The 20967-nt window shown below is 49.9% G+C and overlaps 1 protein-coding gene across 1 annotated transcript in view; it reads right to left on the reverse strand.

The window, feature by feature from the left end:
* Positions 1-3330: 3330 nt before the first annotated feature.
* Positions 3331-20967, reverse strand: part of UBR4 (ubiquitin protein ligase E3 component n-recognin 4) — an 80058-nt gene continuing 62421 nt past the window's right edge. The window contains exons 90-107 of the mRNA XM_062507489.1: positions 20282-20479; positions 20072-20152; positions 17816-17903; positions 17282-17409; positions 16784-16891; positions 16397-16516; positions 15523-15713; positions 15043-15216; positions 14471-14570; positions 13458-13676; positions 13103-13216; positions 12541-12683; positions 12145-12270; positions 11047-11241; positions 8992-9216; positions 5363-5453; positions 4380-4542; positions 3331-3727 (exon numbers count right to left, since the gene is read on the reverse strand). Coding sequence (XP_062363473.1) covers positions 3663-3727; positions 4380-4542; positions 5363-5453; positions 8992-9216; positions 11047-11241; positions 12145-12270; positions 12541-12683; positions 13103-13216; positions 13458-13676; positions 14471-14570; positions 15043-15216; positions 15523-15713; positions 16397-16516; positions 16784-16891; positions 17282-17409; positions 17816-17903; positions 20072-20152; positions 20282-20479 — 2529 coding nt within the window. The 3' untranslated portion in view covers positions 3331-3662. The remainder of the gene's footprint in view (positions 3728-4379; positions 4543-5362; positions 5454-8991; positions 9217-11046; positions 11242-12144; positions 12271-12540; positions 12684-13102; positions 13217-13457; positions 13677-14470; positions 14571-15042; positions 15217-15522; positions 15714-16396; positions 16517-16783; positions 16892-17281; positions 17410-17815; positions 17904-20071; positions 20153-20281; positions 20480-20967) is intronic.

The raw sequence follows: 20967 nt of genomic DNA on the forward strand, positions 1-20967 counted from the left end.
CCAGTATCCTTTTCCAGTCCTCTTCATGAGCTCAGAGCTTGTTTTTCCCTGGATCCTTGATTTCTCACATGTGAGCTGTGAATCATCCCTACCTGGAATGGGAACGTGCAGCAAACCAGTCAAGGCCAATCCCGATTTTCTTATCAGGAAACAGAAACCTGACCCAAGGGTGGCTCCTAAAAAAGCCACCCAGACCTTGGGAGGTCTCGGGGATGCTTTGGGAGCCTCCTTGGGCTGTAGGGTGGTCTCTCTCCCGAGCAGCTCCAAACTTGCCTGGTCACACTCAGGAGTTAATTTGGGAGCCTGGACTTGGTGTTTTTGTGCTCGTTTCTGTCACTCACCTGCCTGGAGGATCCCTGAGCTCCCTGGGGTAAGGAAGGAGCCCTGAGTTGCACTTGGACTGTCCCAAAGGCAAGCAGGGAATCCTCCAGGATTTACTGTTTGCACTCAGGGCCTGGAGGCTCCTGCCCAGGAGGAAAATGTGGGATTCCATCCAAGTCTGGGGGACTGCAACCCTAAGATGTCCCCACCACATCCCTCAAGGCTCCACGACAGTCTCACTGTGTCCTGAAAGGTGCCACAGACACATCCAGGGAGAAAAATCACTTTTCCTCCATTGGAAATAGTCCAGGGAATCTTTTGAGGCACTGGAACATCGCAGCTCACTGTGTGTTTATGGTCAGCAGCTCCAGCCTGCTGCTAGTTTGAAAAAATTTCTGGGCAATTGCAGAGAGAGACAAACCAGGAGAGTCTGGTGGGAGCTGCTGGGAAGAGGCAGAAAGGAGCAGGGAAGGTTCCCTGGTCTCATCCTGGGAAGGGCCTCAGCTGTGCTGCACTTCCACACAACCTGGAAAAGAGAATTACAGAGGGAGGAGGCAGCAGGACAAGGAAACCACCACAGAACACCCGGGGAAGGTCAGGCTTCCGTGTCACCTGCAGCGGGGGGGGGCGGGGGGGGGGGGAGCTAGCAGGTCTCTGCTCTCCCTAGATTTAATTAATCCCCAGTTTAATTAAATCTTGAAGCCCAACCCAGTGCAGGGATGTCAGAAATTCGGGGAGCTCCTGCCCACAGTCAGGTTCAAAGCAATCCCACAGCTCATCCAGGCTTTCCTACATCACAAAGGAGTTTTTTTCCTTAAATAATGTCTTTGACAAACTAATTTTTTTTGAGAGGATGTTGGCTCTCTCTTGTTCAGCTCATGGTTCAGTTCATCACTTTGAGTAACTTCATCCATTTTGAGGCATTTGCCCTCAGACTTATCATTTCTAATTTAAGTAACAAACTCCCCAGTCTTTGCTGACTTCCCAGCCCCAATGCAGGGGATTTTGGAACCTGGAGCTCTTCTTTGTGCAGCACTGAGAACGCTGGAGCCTCTCTGTGTGGCCTGGACCAGCTAAAACTTTCCCAAACACTTCCCCCATTTGTTCTTATCTCTCTCTATGTCTTCTGGCATTGTTGTCACCTTCAGTCCCTCCCAGGCCAATCTGCTCCACGAAGCACAGTCAGGATATTCCCATCTTCTTTTCAGCTCTGGCTTGTCCCTAAATCACAGTCCTCCTGTTCCCTGGTCAGGAAGGCACTGCTTGCACCACCTTTATTTTCCAAAGTACATCTCTGGGCCTCTGCAAAGCCACCCAGCACAGCTCTGGGGAGCTCCTTGCAAGGGTGTTTGCAAGAGCAGTTTCAAACCTCCCTCTAAGATGCCATCTCATTGTCATTAATGTTGAACAGTGACCACGTTGTGCTCCTGGGAGCTCTGAGGAACTGCTGACCCAACTGAGGGGGTAGAAACCCAGGGATTTTCCTGCTAGAAACTTCACTGGCTCTGGCAGCATAGCTGAATCTGTTTTTGCATAAGATCTGTGCCAGCACCCGTGGAGCAAACCAGGATTTCCACCCTGAGCTGTGCTGGATCTCCCTGGCTGGGAAAGCTGCAGAAGGTCCTGCCAAGGTTCCATCCTTCCTTGGCCAGGCAGACAAAGCTGGGCAGCAGGAGCTGGGGGCACCCCGAGGCTGTGGCTGCAGAACAGTTTGGTTTTGTCAGGAAAGACACAGAGTGGGAGATGAAGGCAGCCTGGTGTTCCTGCCAGCTCCCAAACCTCCACCACTCCCCACTACACAAAAGGCAAAGCCAGAACACAGTGGGGCTTCAGTCCTGCACCGTGCTGAGAACCTTCAGCAGCCACAGCCACAGAGCCCAGGCTCCTGGTGAACTGCTGCTGCTGAGCTCTGGGAGGGGTTTGGCACTGCCCAGGCTGCTGCCCAGCGGTGCCTTGAGTAACTCCTGCACCCACCCTGGAGCAGCCCAGCTGCTGTTTGGAGAGGACTGTTAGCAGGACTCTGCAGGGCTTTCAGAGGTGTGTTTGTTCTCTGATGTGGTTCCAGGGCAGCAGAGGTGCAGGACTGCTGCTCTAAAGAGCCAACTCCACACCAGCCCCTCCTGCACTTCACAGGGGCAGACAGAGCCACCAACACACCCACAGCCCCGAGTCCCTTGTGGGACACCAACCCAAACCTCCCTGGGGCATTTCCTGCCCAGTTCTCCTCCTCAGCAGCAACTCCAGCTGCCAGGAGTGACATCAGCCCCCACGGAGGTGAGAACTAAAACACTGCACCTTCACCCCTCTGCTAATTGCCAGTCCCAGTGCGTGGCCAACACTAACAACAGGCACCAAAGGGGCTGGCGAATTATTCAGCCTCTAAAATTGCAATTGTAATTATTTCTGGGATGGGACCGTGCTAGGAAATTCAAGTTCAAACAGAGACAAGGAAGCCAGGGAAAGCTTTATTAGATTCCAGCCTCACCAGGTGTCAGCAGAACTGTGCCAGGTGAGTTTCCAGCATGCACAGGTGGGGAGCAGTGCTGGGCTCAGGGCAGGGCATGCAGGGCAGCACTGGGGCAGGGGGGCTGTGTAGGGCTCCAGGGAGGCTGCCCTGGCTGGAGCTGATGAAGGGTTCCCAGAGAGGGGACAGGGATGGCAGCAGCCCCTCCAGAGAGGGGCCATCCACTGGAGGCACAGTGAGCTTTGGATCCAGCCTGGGGGGGAGCCAGGACAGGTCCTGGACACTCCATGGAGGGGAGAGCAGGTGCTGCCTGCACCCAGGGAAGGGAAGGGAAAGGAAGGTGACGTTGTCCTTGCTCCTTGCGGAGCCCCTGAGGCTCCAGCCCCGCACAGAAGCTGCCAGTGCAGGCAGGGAATGCCCTGGGGAGCCTCCTGGGGCTTCTTGTGCAGGCCCAGGGCTGGACAGAGCAGCAGCTCTAGAGGAATACGTGAGAAACACCTCAGCATTCAGACTCCTGCCTGGTTCAAGCACTAGTCAAGCCCAGCTTACCCATTTGTTCGGTTTATTTAACTTCAAAGATGTGCACACTAAAGCATTAAGATTTACTGGTTTGGATTCCTCTCTGTACAAGTTCTTTCAAACAGCTTGAATGCACAAGGCTTTACAGATAGAAGCGCTGAAACACAAGATAAAACAAATCTAAATTCCAAATCACTCCATGAAGAAAAATTGTAGAAAATAAAAAAAAAAAACCAAAACCAAAACAAAATTCCAACAAAATCCCGCAGCACTCCTCAGGGAAGGACCAGACTGCAGAGGAGGGACACAGAGGGGTGGAAGGCAAGCGATGGAGCCTCTGCCCAAAGCTTCTCCGTGCTCAGGGGATGGAGTTCAAGAGATCCTTGAGGAAGCTGTCGGGATCATTGATTTCTGACAAAAGTCCTTGGAACAGAAGACAAGAGAGAAGAATCAGCCCCACGAAGCTGTCTGTCCTGCCCCCAGGAGGGATTTGCGCTGGGCCATGTGTGAGCTACTGACAGCTGCAGGGTTATTTTAGGGCTGGACACGAGGAGGGTAAACCCTGTTGGATGCATGTGCAGGAGGGACTGAAATGAGAATTTAATGAAATATTAAATCCATATGGAACTGCTCTTGGGCAGCTTCACAGACCCAGCTCTGTTCCCTGTGTTGGGCAGTGGGACACTGGCCTGGGGCACAGACTGTGAGAGAACAAAGAGCAGCTTCAGCTTTCCTGCAGGTCTTCAGCATCTCCTGACTCCTGGAGGCACCAAAATCCTTGGGGAGCAACTCTGGCTGCACCCAACTGCTGCCTGGTCACATCTGCTCACCAGAGACACCCCAAACCCCTTCCAGCTGTGCTACAGATGTTTAGCAGAGCAGGGGGGAGCAGGTTTTCCTGCCTGGGGCTCAGTTGTGTACCCCAGCAGCTTTGGGACAGCTCAGGCTGTGGCTGGGCAGTGCTGATCCCTCCTCTCCCTGTCCCATTCCCATGAGTTGCAGCAGTGGCAGGAATGCTGCTGTCTCCAGTCATGAGCTGCACAGGGCAGCTATAAAAGGGCAGGAAAACACTCACCAGCCACATCCAAAAACTCAGAAAACGTTTCCACTGGCATGAATTCCTCCTGGAAGGTTTTCAGGGCCTTGTCTGCAGCCTCGTGGATTGGCATGTCGTTGTGTCGGATGAACTCAGCCAGAGAGAAGGACCAGCCTCCCTCTGTGTTACTGGTAGGCACCTTCTGAGAGTGGACAAAGGCACCAAATCAGGCCAAAAATAACTATTTGATAATAAAAGAAAACGTTAGTGCAAACCCTGGTGCCTTTTCCCATTGCTCCTGGATTTCCATCCCTGCCTCTTACAAGCAACCAACAGAGAAAGAAATTCCCCAGCTGCAACTTCATGATCTTTTTTTACAGAATGAAACAAGGCCCCAGGCATTTTCTCACCCTGAGTACTGAACCCTCTGTGGAAGCTGCAGGTTTCTCTCTGCCCCTGGCTCCTTCCTCCCCCAAACACTTCCCTGGTACAGCCTGGAATGTCCTTCCTTCCATGAACAATGAACAGGAAAAATAAGCAAATATATAATACAGGAGTGCTGCCAACTGGAAAAATCTCTCAGTTCTTCAGCTACTGAACTTCAAGGGAGTTAAATGAGCACAATGAGCACAGGCAGTTTCTTGTGGCCTTTTTGCTTTTACAAGGTGGAGAAGAAAATAGAAGGAAAAAATCCTTCCCTGTGAAGGTGGGGAGGCCCTGGCAGAGGCTGCCCAGAGCAGCTGTGGCTGTGCCTGGATCCCTGGAAGTGTCCAAGGCCAGGCTGGAAGGGGCTGGGAGCAGCCTGGGCTATGGAAGGTGTCCCTGCCCATGACAGGGGTGGGATGGGATGAGCTTCAGGGTCCCTTCCCACCCAAACCACCCTGGGATTCCATGAAGTTTTGTTTCCAAGGATCTTGGAGAAAGGGGTTTCAAATTTTGATTTCTATTTCAAACTCATGTAATTGCTCAGGTAAGAAAGCTGAACTGGAGCTGCTGCAGAGGAGCTGCAGTGCTCTCCTTACCTTGAACATGTTGTAAATGAGATCTACGAGTGCCCAGAAGAGCAGCCCCGAGCGGTACGTGGCATAATCCTTCACTGCCTTGTCTGCCAGCCTGCCAGAAGGAAATCAATCTGCAGTTAATCACTTCATTATGAGGCTTTGATAACCCAGCTGATGAACAGCATGAAAGCTGGAACAGCCACAGCCTGTCAGGGACACGCAGGGAATGGCTCTGAGTGAGCCTTGCTGGGTGTTCCTGGCCATGAAACATCAGGCACCTGAGATTCTCTGTACAGCAATTCCTGAGGCTGGGCAGTCCCTTTGCTCCAGCTGTGCTGTGACCAGAGCAGGTTTGCCAGTAAAACCTTCTTCCACAGGAAGGAAATGAGTACAGAGGGAACTGGAGGGCTAAGACTACACAGGAAGTCAACAGAAGAGTGGGGAAAAAACAATGTACAGCCTGTGTTTGTGTGTTCAATGCTGGGAGAACAGCAGATTCCTGAAGGAATGACCAAATCCAGGTCTCACACCCAAGGGGGTATCAATGACAGAACAGCTTTGTGCTTCTAACTCATCAAAGCATTTCTGCAAGACTCTGAGGGAAATAAGGAGGAATTTCCATTTAATATCTCCTTGGTTATTCTCCTGCCAGGAAAGGACTTCTCCTGGAAATCCAGCATCTGGGTTTGGAGGAGCAGGAATGCCCTAAAAGGTGCAGAGCTGTGCTGGGATAGCAGCTCCCAAAGTCTGCAGGATTAATCACAAACAGGTTCTGGCAAGGCAGAACCTCCTGCCAGCCGCTCTCATGGCTTTGGAATTTTTGTGCCTGTGCTTCTCAGGTACATCTGCCCCATCACGTGCTGCTTCCTGCTCAACACTTCAGAGCTTTGGAAAAACAAAAAGTTCTCCTTTATGTAGCCAGGACCCAGCTCAGCTGCTGCTGCTGCTTCCAGTCAGCAACACAACAGGGGGTGCCAACTGTAACCTGCCCCAGACTGGGGTTTTCTGGGGGGCAAAATGAACATTTTGCTGCTCTTATTAAAAGGCTCCACTTTGTGTGTGCCCTTAAAACAGACATCTTAGTAGGTGGCATCCTGCTCGGGCAGCTCAGCTTAATTATTTAAAGGAAAACCAATTAGTAAAGGTGACTAAATTTCCACGGGATGAAGAGCAACTGAGAGCGAGGCTAATTCTGGCCTCCCAAATACTGCAAGACAGACTTTTCTTTTCAGGTGAATGGGTTTGATCTAATTGGAGTCTGCTCCTTTAATTGAAAACTAAAAGGCCCTTGTGGGTTAGGGCTGGTAGTTACCTTCTGGAGCAGCTGCTGGGTTTCATTCCTGGAGCTGGACAGGGGCAGCCAGAACAGAGACAGACTGACAGAAAGCCAGACATAGACACTGGGGAAGCCTTGCTTCCCTCAGGAGTGTTTCAGAAAGGTCACAGTGAAGGCCAAAGGGAAAAAAATCAAAAGGGTCTTTTCCTCTCAAATTCCAGATTAAAGCTACGCTGAAGAACATCTACAGGATTTTTTTTTTTGAGCCAGAATTTGTGGTTCAGTAACAATGAACACTTGATTCAGCTCTTTGGAATATGTAAATTATATTTACAAAAAAATGGAACAAGCCCAGAACTCAGATCCATTCTGGTAATTTCATCTTTGGGTTTAAATAGGAAGTGTTTCCAAAACAAGGGAGGTGCTGAGCATCTCCCCCTTGGTACTTGTGGTACCATCACTCCAGCCCTTTCTGGCTGGATTCTCCCCAGATCTGTGTGATCCTCACAGGCCCAGCTGAGGAGCTGGATGAGCACTCCCCACGGGACAGGAAATGTGTGGGATTGCTGCCTTGGAATGAGGGAATGCAGAGCACTCCTGCACCTTCCCAGATTTACAGGAGGTTTCAGATCATGAGCAGATCCTCAGCTTTTTGGAGATGCACTGGGGGCTCCTGCAGTGACTCCTGTCCCTTCCTGAGATGCACAGGTAGCAATGAGTCCTTGAGTGTCCAGAAACTTCACCCCAGTGTTCTGGGAATGGAGCTGCTCCCAGACAACACCCTGAATGTGGAATGTTAATTTTAATCCTTTGCATGCAGACATTACCCTAGTGTCAGAGCCAGTGGCTTCCTCTCTGCCTCAGCCTACAAATTCAAGATATTGGCACTTATCTGCAGAGCGTTTCACCATCCATCACCCTCTTCCTGATTTTCCACAAGAATAAATAAGCACAGACTTTGGAAATCAGAATTGCCATATTGCTATTTCTGAGAGGCTTTATCAGAGGGAGGCTTTGTGTTCTCCTAGGCTGCAGAGATTAAAGAAAGCCCTTGAATAAACCTTGACATAATTCCTGAGCACTATTTCTGAGCGTGTTCCCCTGAAATTCCAAAGATTGGATGCTTTAGCTGGAAGTTCCTGGCTCTGCCTGTTCCAATATGCTTTTATTACAGGCATGCCTGGGGAAAGAACAAAACGTTTAAGGAGGGTTTAAAAGGCAGCAAACACAGCCCTGAAGAGCTGCACCCCCCTGAGCCTCCGGGATACCTCCTGAATCTGTCAGACCCCCCAGCATTCAGACAGGCTGCTGGAAAGAGGAAACAGGAGCCAGGGGAGCTTGAAAGCACCACAGAGATCAAAAGAGGAGCCCCTTTCAGGGCTCTCTCCTTTTTCCAAGATCACTAGTTCATGCTGGGTTTGTGCAACTACAATGTAATGACTTTATCAAACACCTAATTAATGTCATCAGCATAAGAATGCCCTTTAAGGCGACTTAGAATAAAAATGAATTGATTCCTAATTATGACAGCTATTTCAAATCATCCTTTCAGAAATTGGAATTCCCTTTCCCTCTATGGAAATACTGTGCCTTTGTCAGGCATGCACAGCCACTTATTCTTGTGCTTCAAGTGCCTGACAGCTGCTATTGATTTTTTTTCTTTTTAAAAAGCAATGGTATTTGACTTCTATTTCTATTTTTCTATTTGAGGGAGGCTGGAGCACTGATCAAAAGGGCCCAGAATGAGCTTCTTTAGGGAGACAAACAGGGAGTGAGGCACAGCTCAGAGACAGCTCGTGGCTAGAGTTACTGCAGTGCTGAGGTGGGGGAGGAAGAAGGAAAAGCATCGTTTCCATTGATCAGCTCATTGATCCACTGGAAAGAACACCCGGAATGAAATGCTCCTGCTCATACCAGCCCTGGGGAGCAGCTGCAGCCACTCAGGGCCAGACTGGACAGGGCTTGGAGCTACCTGGGCTGTGAAAGGTGTCCCTGGGCTCTGGGAGCTGTCCCTGGGCTCTGGGAGGTGCTCCTGCCCATGACAGGGGTGGCACTGGGGGGGCTTCAGGGTCCCTCCCAACCCAACCCAACCCAACCCAACCCAACCCAACCCAACCCAACCCAGGATCCTGCAGCTCTGCAACACTGAGTGCAAAGGTTACTCAGAGGGGTTCATACCTGGTGTAAACTACACACACTCCCCATGAGCTGTGAGTAGCCCCGTGCCAGTGACACAAGTGGCTCTGTGCCAGTGACAGGAGTGACTCCGTGATGGTGACACGAGCGGCTCTGTGATGGTGACACAAGCTCTGTGACTGTGCCAGTGACCCGTGGGGCTCTGTGCCTGTGTGCCCAGCCAGGGAAGTGCACTGACCTGCTGGCCCCTCCTGGGGACACCACGCGGGCATGGGCGGTGACGAGCAGGCGCCGCAGGATGTCCCCACGGATGGCTCTCCACCTCTCTGGGGGACAGATGTGCAGGGCCAGCACGGTGTAGTAGTGGGGCCCGTCCACCTCGAAGGCGCTCTCCACCCACTTCTCCCGGGGCTGCTCCAGGAAGCTCTGCAGGTTCTTCTCCTCCCGCGAGGTCGCCCGGGTTCTGCAACACAAGGAAAGCCTCAGAGGCTGCCCCAGCTCCAGCGGGCTCAGTTTCTGCTCCCCAGGAGCTCTGGGGTGCTGCCCATGCACCCTGCACAGGGAACCAGCTGGGCACCACCTGCTTCCCCCAAACTCATCCCTGGTTGAGGATTTGCCTCCAGGGGACACCATCAGCTTTTCCCAAATTCATCTCCTGGTTGAGGGTTTGCCCCCAGTGGGCACCACCAGCATTTCCCAAACTCATCCCTGGGTGAGTACCTGCTCCCAGTGAAGCAAACACATTCTCCTTGGAGGTGTGGGTGGCACTAGAGCTTTGCCAGGCAGCTGCCATTACCCCAGTGGAAGACACCACCACTGTACAGCTTTTTTTCCCATTTTTTGAAAAAAAAAGATTGAGCCAGGCCAGCTAGGCCAGGCACTGGAGTGGTGCCATCTCCCATGGGACACCACACAGCTCTGCAGCTCCTGCAGCCACACCTGGATCCATTTATACAATTCCTCAACTGCAAAAGCAACCCCTGGAAACATACAGGCCAAATTCAAACCCAGAAGACACTGTACTTTACTGCAAGCTTATATAAATATTTGATCATTTTCCTCCTTTCCCCCAGAGCTCCAGTGCCCCAGGAGTCCTGACACCCCAGAACTGACAGTGAAAACCACGTGTTACAGGAGACTCTGGGCAGTTGCATTGCATTTTACCACATCTGTGACTCTACTGCACCAGGCAGAGGCTGCCAGCCAGGTCAGACTCTTGATTTTTAAGTGAGATAAACTCTCCCTGTCAGGCATCAAGCAGCATCCCAGCAGATGAAGCTGTCAAGGTTGTGTGACCTTTTTATCTGCTAAAAGATGCAGCTGGGAGCCAAGTAGTAGCTCTTTATTTTCTCTATTTAATATTAAAAATTTTGTCTGGGAAGTACAGAAGGCCTTTTTGCACTTCTGCCCAGCGGGTACTGGGCTCTGCGGTGCCAACAGCAGCCTAACAAGATGAAACAAATAGTTCCATTTATTTGTCTCCCAAAGGACTGGGAAAACAATAGCACAGGGATCTGGAGATAGATATTAAAAACAAAAGACAAACTGTATTACAGCCAAAGCCTTGATTAGTTCCAGGCGGGAAAGTGAGAGGGATTTCACTGCACTGCATTTAGAGTGACCTTGGTGTGTATTTTAACATTTATACCCTCATCTAATTAGAATTACTTACTAACATCTAACTCCTGAAAGAGAGGATATACATGGGCATCCCATTTTTACAGGATCAGAACCAGCTCATGCATTCTAAAGCATCTGGGTGCCTACGGATGTGGCCATGTAGCCTCAGTGCAATGCCAAAGCACTGCTGCTTATTGGTAAAAAATAATAATGGTAACCTCAAAAAACATTTAAAATATCAGGAAAATCTGATGGACCTGAACCCTCCTCCAGGACGGCAAATCTGGAACCAAAACTGTGTTATCTGAACACTGAATAAAATAATATCAGGGTTAACTTTTCAACTATTACTTCATCGCAGTGTCTCTTTTGCTTGCTCAGGAGAAAATTAAGCTGGCAGGGTTCCTTTAATGTAATAACCCTGTTGCTCACCCCAGAGGTAATAATTATATCTAGAATGGAAAGAGAAGCTGATTCCCAACTGCTTTTACTCAATAGGTTCCCTGTTATCCAGCATGTCCAGGCATCACTCCCAACAATGTAAATCCTTAATGACCCGCTTAGGATGTGCAACCCTGGTCCTCCTAAAACTTTCAGTGACTTCCCATCTGTGCTGCCTGGTGCACAAAGCAGAGCCCAGGGCTGGGGGAGGGCAGGGAGGGGTGGCACTGACGTGTTGAGCACGTAGAGCACGGTGTGGATGATGTAGGGGATGAGGTGGATGTTGCTCTCGCGGCCGCCGCCCCCGGTGTCAATGCTGAACGACTGCTCCATGGCGAAGCGCAGGAACAGCAGCTTGATGTCGTGCACGTTGAGCTGGTACGTGGGCTCCCTCTGCCCTGTGCACTCCTGCAGGTACGTGTTGTGTCTGCAAAACAGCAGGGAGCCTTCACAGAGCTCCTCCTGCCACCGGATCCCAGCAAGGATGGCACAGAAAAGCTTGGAAGAAGGAAGAGGCTACACAAAGGCAGCCCCTGCTACTTTGGATTAACCTCCCCAAAGGGAGGCTTTCAGCTCACTCTGGTAAATCCAATTCCATCTGCAGATATCTGTCCACTCATCAATACTGTTTTCCCATGCCCAGGACATGGGATACAGCTCCCTGGCTGAAATGCTTCCAGGATGTTATCATTCTTAATTCCACAGAATCCCAGAATGGTTTGGAGACCTTTCACTACCCCAAGGTTGCTCCCAGTCCCGTCCAACCTGGCCTTGGACACTTCCAGGGATGGGGCATCCATAACTTCTCTGGGCATCTTGTGCCAGTGCTCACCCCTTCACAGGGAAGACTTTCTTCCTGATATCTGATCTACACCTACCCCATCAGGTTCAAAATTTCTAATGTGACATTACAAACCCAGCACAAGGTGAACCAGAATCTGGACAACAGCATCTCCATCTGCTCCAGATACGTGCTCAAGTGTCTCAGTACCATCCAAGAGAAGTCTGGAAATCTACACCAGGGAATCCACTGGTGTCAGAGGGTTACTTCTGTAAAGCAGGGAGTCACTGGGCCACAAATGAATCAACACTGCATCCTCAGCAGTGACTGGGGGCTAAGGAGGCACTGAAATTATTTAAATGAAGCCAAGGAGCAAACAGACACCTGCACTTTTTTAGGAGATTCACTCTTGGTGGTAGAACCTGAAATGGCTCCGTTTTACTAAGATTCAACTGCACCACCTCTGATCCCAAGCTTTTAGGGGAGTGTGTGGCAAGGACCTGACTCACCCAGATGCAACCAGCTGGGGAAAAACCTGTCTGTACTCACCGTGCCAAGCATGTGGCAAAAGCAGACTCTGGCACGTGGGGCCCCCACACTGGCAGGAGCCCATTGCACTTGGTGTTGGCATTCTGCAGGGCTGCACTCTCCCACTCCTCGCGGCCCCGAGCAAGTCTGCACGGAGAAACAGAGCACACCAGGCGAGTCAGGAGGATGCAAGCTTTTGTCTAAGGAAATATCCCAAAAATGACAATTCCACAGCTTCTCTCAGCGCTAGACTTGGCACAGTCCAGACCTGAGCAGAGTTAAAGCAGACCCTGACAGAGATGCCCATGACTGCAAAGTGATCAACAACCCAGCCCACCCAGCCCGAGTTGCAGGGTGAATGCTGTGATCCCAAACCACCTGGAGAGGCCTTCAGCCCCAGGCTGTGGGCAGCAGTACCTGACAGCTGCCAGGTGGCAGTCGTAGTGCACGATGTTGAAGTGAGACACGGTGCTGTAGCCCTGCTGCTTGCGGGGCTTGTTCTCAAACTCCTCGAGCGCCACGCGCTTGGTGAAGGTGTAAATCCCCAGCACCTTGGTGGGCTGCAAGGACACACAGCTGGCTTAGCAACCACTCAGCTCTGCAGCAGGGCACGTCTCCTGCTCTTTACACACCACGCTGAATTGAACCTCTCCCAGTCCCAACCTCAAACTTAAAACTGATTCTGTGTTTTTCCAGCTTTCACTGGAAACACACTTCCACTTCCCAGCCACCTCTGGAAGTACTGATCTCAAGGACCAGCCTGAGACTTCCTGATCTTCCACTACCAGCACTTGTGCAAACAGATACTGGCATGTCCCCTTAGGAGCTGAGAGGGCTCAGAAAATGTGTCTCCCTTCACCTGGAACCTGAATCTACCATCATCATTACCTGGAACTTTTAGCTCCCATTACCCAGAACTTTTAGCTCCCACTACCCAAAATTTTAGCTCCCATTACCTGGAACTTTTAGCTCCCGTTACCTGGAACTTGTATCCCTCCCTGCAGATGCAGCAGGTCAGTCCTGGTTCCTCTATCAGCTCTTCCATCTGTTTAAGCAGCGCAGTCTTGGTCACCACTTGGCCCTTCTCATTTGTCTGGAAGAGAGAAAAGCTCAAGCAGGTTAAAAAGAATGACAAAGCACACCATGCCCACCACTGGCACTGGAATGCCCATCCAATTTCCCAGTAGCTGTGCTCCCTCCAGGCAGCACCAGTCAAACTGAGGGCTGGAGCTCTGCAACATCCACCAATAAATCATTTTACAGACCTCCTGCTGAGGCAGTTTGACCAAGGCAGGAAGAAAAGCCCCTGAAGGAGCAGAGCACCCAGCCATTACCGTCATGCCCAGGGTGCCCAGGGCCTTCTGCCTCATGGCCATGGCCATCCTCTTCTTCTCAGCGCGCGTCTCCTTCCGCGCGGCGTCAATCTTCTTGTTCACCTCGGGGTGCTCCCTCAGTGCCTCCAGGAGGTTCTCTGCCAACGTCCCAATCCCCTCATCACTCGACACCTGCTCCAGTTTGTGCAGGTTGGTGATGGAGTCTGTTCCTATTAGCACCTGGTGGGGATGGAACACAGCATTGCTCAGGAAAAGGGGACTTGGGTACAGTGACTGTCCCCTCTAATCCCACAGGGACAACTGAGCAGAGCACTGAGCTGCAACAAGTGCTCCTTCCTTTTTTAATGCTTCTGGGCCCTAAAAGCTGTTTCTAAGACTGGGGCAATTTGCCTCTCCACTGGTCATTGCCAGAAGCTCAGATGGGGATGTTGGATAAAACATTTATTTAGTGATAAGACATTTTACTGATGCCTTCAAACACCAACAATCATGTCCTGAGTTTATCAATGATTACCTTCTCTTCACATTGGTGTGTCAATTTCACACCACACAGCAGGAGGAAATAATAAGTCAGGATCTCTGACTTTTCCAGATGATGTCTGAAGCTGCCCAGCAGAGGCTCAAGGCATCAAGATACACACAAAGTCATGCTCCCAATCCTGTCACATGGCACACAAAACTCAAAGGATGTTCTGCAAGGGCAGAATTTCCTGACGGAATACCTGAACAGCTTCCACACCTATGCCTACTTCGAGATTCCCAACAGGCTTTCACATTCTTATAACAGGTAAGCTCAGGAGAACTGGATTTTCTCTCTGTTTTATCCCCCAAAGAGAATACCCTTCAGACTAGAACCAACACCGAAAAGCTGTGAGCAAAACTGTTCCAATTATGGTGAGGATGACAAAACAACACCCAACGGAAATCAGTGTAGAACCAACTCTTAGAGGAATGAATCCTCAGCTCCAGCCCCAGAGCAGAGGGACAATGCAGGCACACCCCCCTGGCCTCACCTGTGTTGCAGGGTGCTGCGTCGCAAGGCCTCGAAGCAGGCGCAGGATAAAAGGAAGAGCAGGTCGAGATAAGAACCTCTTCCATATGTCTGCATCCAAACTGCATGGAAAACAAAAGCCAGCAGCTGAGGGGAATGTCCCAGCCAGCAGCATGGCTCCAGGCTGCAGGGAACACTCCTTCCCCCATGTCCCTCACTAATGAAGGGACAGTCACACTCCCACTTCCATGCTGTGCAGAGCCACGGTGCCAACTCTGAACCTGGGGATTTGTGTTCATGAGTTGGCCACCAACAGCAAAAACTCTGTTGCTGTGCAACAGGAGGGAACAGACAGGAAACACAAGAACTGAGATATCCAAGGAATCATCTTGGATGGTTATCAAATGGGAGGATTTCAGGCTTTTTAGCTATCCCTATACGTGCACTGCCTCATCACACCTCTGCACCACAGCTCTGAATGCTCCAGAATGAGCACCTGTTCATGGATTTCTTGGGAGATTGTGGTGATGGGATAAGGAAGATGTCCAGGGCAGTCACACACATTAACCACAGACATGAAATAGTGACTCTTACTTCTTTGCACTGGGAATGTGCTTTTTCATGTAATCCAGGGCATTCTGTGTAATCCCCTTCTGCAGGATGAGGTCTTTCAGCTGATGGCCATTGCTGTTGTTCTTTATTCCTGCTGCTATTTTACAGAAGCAATCCAGGAAAACTTTATCATCTCCACTGTGCTCCTCATCATACCTGAACAATGAGAAGAAATGGTAACTCTGCCTGTAATTCTCATTGACATTATCACTGAATGATGTACCTGCCCCAGCTCAGAGACTCAGAAAAGCCTCTTGGGCCCTTGTCACCTCAAAATACACTCTGAAAACCTAAATCTCGAGCTAGATCTTATATATTTCTTTCAAAAATAGCTTAGAAGTGAAAGAGGAAATGAAGTTGAAGCCTGGCGTTACACTGGAGCAGCATCAATGAGGAAATAAAGGCAGAAACATGCCAGTACAACCCACTGCAGGTGCTTTTAGCTGAACTGTGCCAACGTACTTATCAAAGTTACAGTAGGGCTTGAAGCGCTCCACCAGGATCTGCATCTTCTCCATCTCCCCGAAGGACAGGTAGGGGATGATGCGCAGCAGCCCCTGCAGCACACTCAGGTTGGAGCGTACAAAGGTGCTGTTGATCTGGTCCAGCAGCATCACCAGCTGGTCCTTGTCCCCAGTGAGGAGGAGGTTGCCCTGTGAAGGAAGAGCAGCAGGATTTACATTCAGGAATCAATCTACAAGAAAATTCTCGCTCTGGGAGCCAGTGGAGTACTCCAGTAGTGAAGGGGTAGCTGGTGATAAAAATATAACCCAGCCTCAAAGGTTCCCAAAGATCTCATGGAATGGCTGTACCAACTCCTCGAGCTGACACCTGGCTCATACCATCTACTGTTAAAGCATTTTCCAGCCAAAAGTCTAATAATTCCAACCCAAAGCACATCAGATTCCTGTCCACCCACAGCTTCAAAAGATGAGTGAGAAGCTCTTGTTCTCAGTCTAGCTGAGATACAGTTTTATTCTCAATTAGCTGGAAAATCAATCATGTTTTCAACACATACAAAAACACTCCAAAAAACAAGGCCAAGCTGTGTCTTTTCTTGTTTCTCCCTGGCCTATGGCCCCAAGCAGGAAGGAAAGGATCCAAGCAGTGCCTAACAACCCTCACCCAACCATGCAAGACTCATCCTGACGCAGCTTCGCAGTGCTTTTGGTTCAGGGCCCTCCTCAAGCCCTTCCCCAAGGCCTGCTAAGACCTGCCAGAAATGTAACGAGGGTCAGATTCCATCAGCACTCTCTCCAGCTCCTGGAGCTCAGCATCCCTGTGAGCAGGGGTGTGCACACCCTGAATCCCAGGGAAAGAAGCTGCAGGCACTCACCTTGTCCTCGCTCAGAGGTTCAGCATTGGACTCATCCAGAATCATCTCCATGATGCTGAGCACCTGCTCTGCCACCGCTGCTCCCCCACTGTCCTTGCTCTCCTGCTCAGCCACCAGAGCCTGCAAGAGATAGGAGTGCTCAGGGGAACAGCAGCAGGAACTGCTTTAAGGTGGGAAGAGGCACTGGAACACCAGCTGGTTTAACTGCCCCCAACACTCCCACCCACAACAGATAAATAATGTTTAAAGGATAATTTGTAGTGGCATTTCCCATCAGCAACATTTCCCATCTCCCACAGTTATCACAAGGCAGCAGCCAGTCAAAAGTAGCTTAAATTCATTGGAATCCATGGAAAAAACACTTCTGGAAGTCCAGGTTGTCCTTACCAAGTTGAGAGTCCCCAGCATGACATTCAAAGTGTTCATCTCAGGCTTGACCAGCTGCTGCCTGTTTATTTTCACCTTCACACAGTAACTGAAGAGTTTTAACAACACCTACAAAATACAGCAAAGGGATTCTCTGTGGTACCTTTACAATGAGGGGGGATTTTGCTGAAACTAAAGTAATAGTTTAATACAATAACGCACCTGATCTCCAGACTTCTGGGCTACATCACACCCCAGATTTTTACTCTATATAAATCTACGCACAGATTTGGCTTTCAGGCAAGGCCAAGGCAGAAAACAATCCCTCCAGCAAGACAGGATTTAGTCTTACCAACTCCTCAGGTCCTACACATTTCAAGTTTTGTGAGGAATTGTTAACCAAGAGGAACGGGACAGTGAAAGAATTGCTCCAGCTCAAGGGAGATTGTTTAAACCTCAGGGATGTCTGTGGAGTTTTCCACCCTGTAACTCCTGACCCCACAGCCAAAGGAGACTCACAGTTAAGAGGTGCCGGCCCTGTTTGAAGTCCTTGATGCCAGTCAGTCTGTTGAGCATGCACTCCAGGCCTCCACACGGGGCCATCACCCCTGCCATCTTGTACACCTCCTCCTCATCCTCCTCCTCATCTGCAGGACAGACACGAGGGGTGAGGACAGGAGCAGCCACAGTGGGACACGCTTGTGCAGTGGGAGCAGAAAAGGAGAGCAGAGCAGCACACACATACCAGCAATTCAAGTCTGTATTGAAGTCGAAAAGAATTAAGTTGTTGTATTGAAGTCGAAAAGAATTAAGATCAGGAATATGAAGAAGGGCTGGGCAGAATGGCCCCTGTGCCAAGCAAGTGCTCACATTTGAAGCCCAGCTTTAAAGCTCTGTTAAAATCCTCCTTCACTCAAGGTGAAGCAGGTAAACGCAGCAAAAGCAACGTCAATCAACTTTAAGCTCACTGCTGTGAGGATAATAATGTCATTGCTCTGCAGCAAACCTCAGATTTCAAATCTAATCCCAGCTTTCAGCAGACAAATGCATTACCAGTGGTGGAGTCGAGGGACTCGATGAATTCCTCCGTTGCATCTCCCAGTAACCCCCGCATGCGGTAAATGATCCTCATGGGCTCCCCCTGCAAGAGCAGAGCTTTTTATTCATTCTATCTCCGGGCACTTGTACACAAGCCTGGTTCTGATTTCAGTGTTTACAGACACTCCAGCCCCAGTCTCCCTTGTGCTGTTTCACCTGAGGATGGTAACACAGGGAAGTTTTTCACTCCCCCATTCTCCCCTTCCTGAGATGAATTAAAAACAATAGAGCCACCTGCAAAAACATCAGTAACTCATCCCTTGGTCTGCCCAGCTTTTCTTGGCATTGCCAATTAACTGACAGACTGGTAATAAACAGTCTCTTCCTCCTTCCATCTCCTCCAGGTTTCCTTTAGCACCAGTGAAAGATGCAGTCAAGGAAAATGGGTTCGTCTGCAGAGGAACACCTGCTTTCCATGGCAACCTCTCCTCTGAGGGTATGGCACAGCATACCTGGGAAATAAAGGGAACAGGCACAGCCCAGGAAATGAAGCAGGACAGGCTAATTGGATGAAAGCTTTCAAACAGATAAAATCTGCAGTGATGGCAAATGGAAGAGGAGTAAAAGGCAATTTAATGAGCTTTCAGTAAGGCAGTACATCACCATAAGGATACAGCCAAAAAGCTGTGCTTTCACCCTGAGAAAGGGACAGTTTTCCAGATGCATTTCCAGCTGGAAATACTGACAGCTTATCATGAAACTTTCCATTTTTAATCCATAGGTCTGAATAAAAAGCAGAAAAGAAAAATCCCAGATTTGGGAGCAGGAGACCTTGCAAGAGAAAACCTGTCAGGGATCGTGCTAAGCCTAATGTGGAATAAGCAGTGCTTAATGTCACAGCAAATACATAAGCACAGGGAAAGCCCCGGGGGGAAGATCTGCTCAAAGGCCATGCTGGCGACCAGCAATTAACACCACAGGGGCCCTGGTAAAACGGCAGATGAACAAAAAAAGCCACTGAGAGACAAGGGAAACAAAAAGGGGCCTGAGGCTGCGTTTCTTGTGCGCCTGTCGCTCCCAGGGAACAGAGCTGCGGCTCCAGGAGGTGCTCACAAAAGAAGACAGATGAAAGCTGTTCATCCACAGGAATGCTGAGCAAACTCTGCCTTTCAGCAGCAGAGCTGCTTCCCGGGAGAGCTGCACGCCGGCTCCAGCCCAGCATCCCATGGGAACAGCTCCTTGCTGCTCCCAGGGGCAGCGCGGGGATCATTTCCACTCATGAATTCAAATCAGAACTCACAGATTAACACCAGCACCTCGCCTCCCTTTCCAAGTTGGTACCTTGCTAAAAAATGATCACTGTCACAAGGTTTGGGCTTGATTTTGCAGTATTGAAGGCTTTGTTACTGAAATAAAGTTTAAGGAGACCCGTTTTATCATCATTCACTGCTAACTGGCACTTTGTTTGAACTCTTCCCACAAATGGTTTCAGGAAACATGTTTCAAAGGTGATTTGAGGCCAGGAGGAAATGAGGAACGGCAAAGAAATACTGAGCAATACTGAGTCTTGTTTTATGATCTCAAGTGCCTCTAAAAACATATTTGTAGTGGGCAAGCTTGAGCATAATAGTCTCAGTGGAGTTTATTTTAGTGGCTAAAAGGAAAGAAGGGAAGAGTTGTTCTGGACCACATCCACCTCTAGAACAAGCTTAGTATGACACAGTGGACTGGACCCTTAAGATGGCTGGGTCCGTTTCTTCATGTGAGAAACACACAACACATACTATGAAGAGCAAAAAAAGGATGAATCTGCCAAGTGCTTGAGATCCTGATTAAAAATATGACAGCAGAAGTGCAAATATGGAGAACCACTGGATGCTCTGTGAATAAAAAACTTGGATTCATCCCCGAAGCACAGACTGATGGAGCAATCTGGTGTCCCTGTGTGCAGATGGAGTGTGAAATGTGATCTGAAAGGCAGTGGCAACGATCAGATCTCCCCAAGGGAACACAGGCAAGGCTGTTCCTCAGAGACAGTCACATGTGACACAGGACACAGCTCACCTGGGGCAGTGCTCTGCAATCACTCACGTTGCAGGGCCGTGCACAATCTAGCCTAACAGTGCACCAAAAGGTGCTGAGCAGTTACACCCAATAAATTATATGCCAGGAAATAAATCCTGACTTGTGCGATTTTGCTTTTCCCCCCTTTGTTTTGTTGATGTGAAGGATGGGTGCTCTGTGCTGTTAACTTGTACAAAGGTAACACACCTCATTTGTGGGACACCACACCTTCTTGTAGACCTCAGCCACAGGCAGATCCAGACTGATGATCTTGTTGTTCACCAAAAGCTGAAAAGGAGGGAAGAACAAGTCAAGAACAAGCTGAGGTTGTTACATCACCACCCCAGCAACCACCAGCTGCCCAAAACCAGCATCCCACAGGTCTGTACAGAAATCCCCACCTCAAGAAATTCTCACCTCCATCCCGCTGTCGTCCTCCAGCAGAGCCACCAGGTCACAGTCCTGGCAGATCTTGTTCTTGATGTCCCTCATGAGAGGCCCAATGCCAGGCTCGTTACTGCTGTAGGGATTCCCTGGCATCCTGCCCTGCAGGAAGTCTTCCTGCTGGGGATCCTTCTCCAGAGTGACAAAGAACTCAGTGACTTCATTCTCCTCCTGAAGAGCAGCAACAGAGACAGAGTGAATAAGTTGTTCCCTAACCACACTCCCATGTGTTTTTATGGGAGAATGTTCCTAAACCTTCAGTCCTTTCCCCACTGGTGCATCTGCTCTGCATGCCACACTCGGAGGATGGCCAGGATCATTCAGTAACCAAATTCCTCAGGGAACTTGAACAGTGACCTCCCCAAATGGGATACACTGGGATACAGGTCTGCACTGGCTAATGGTGAATCATGACTGCAGACACTGCTGTTCCTAGGAAAAAGGAACCAGATCTAGGGTTGCTAGAGGTGGTTGATGGCAATTCTCCTCCTCTATCATGAGACCCCACCGGGAGCACTGCACACAGTTCTGGTGACCCTCAACAAAAAAAGGACATGAAACTGCTGGAGCGAGTGCAGAGGAGGCCATGGAGCTGCTCAGGGGACTCTGCCCTATGGAGAGAGACTGGGAGAGTTGGGAATGTTCAGCTGGAGAGGAGA

Source organism: Cinclus cinclus, chromosome 23 (genome assembly GCF_963662255.1).
Source record: "Cinclus cinclus chromosome 23, bCinCin1.1, whole genome shotgun sequence".
In the NCBI taxonomy this organism is placed as follows: domain Eukaryota; kingdom Metazoa; phylum Chordata; class Aves; order Passeriformes; family Cinclidae; genus Cinclus; species Cinclus cinclus.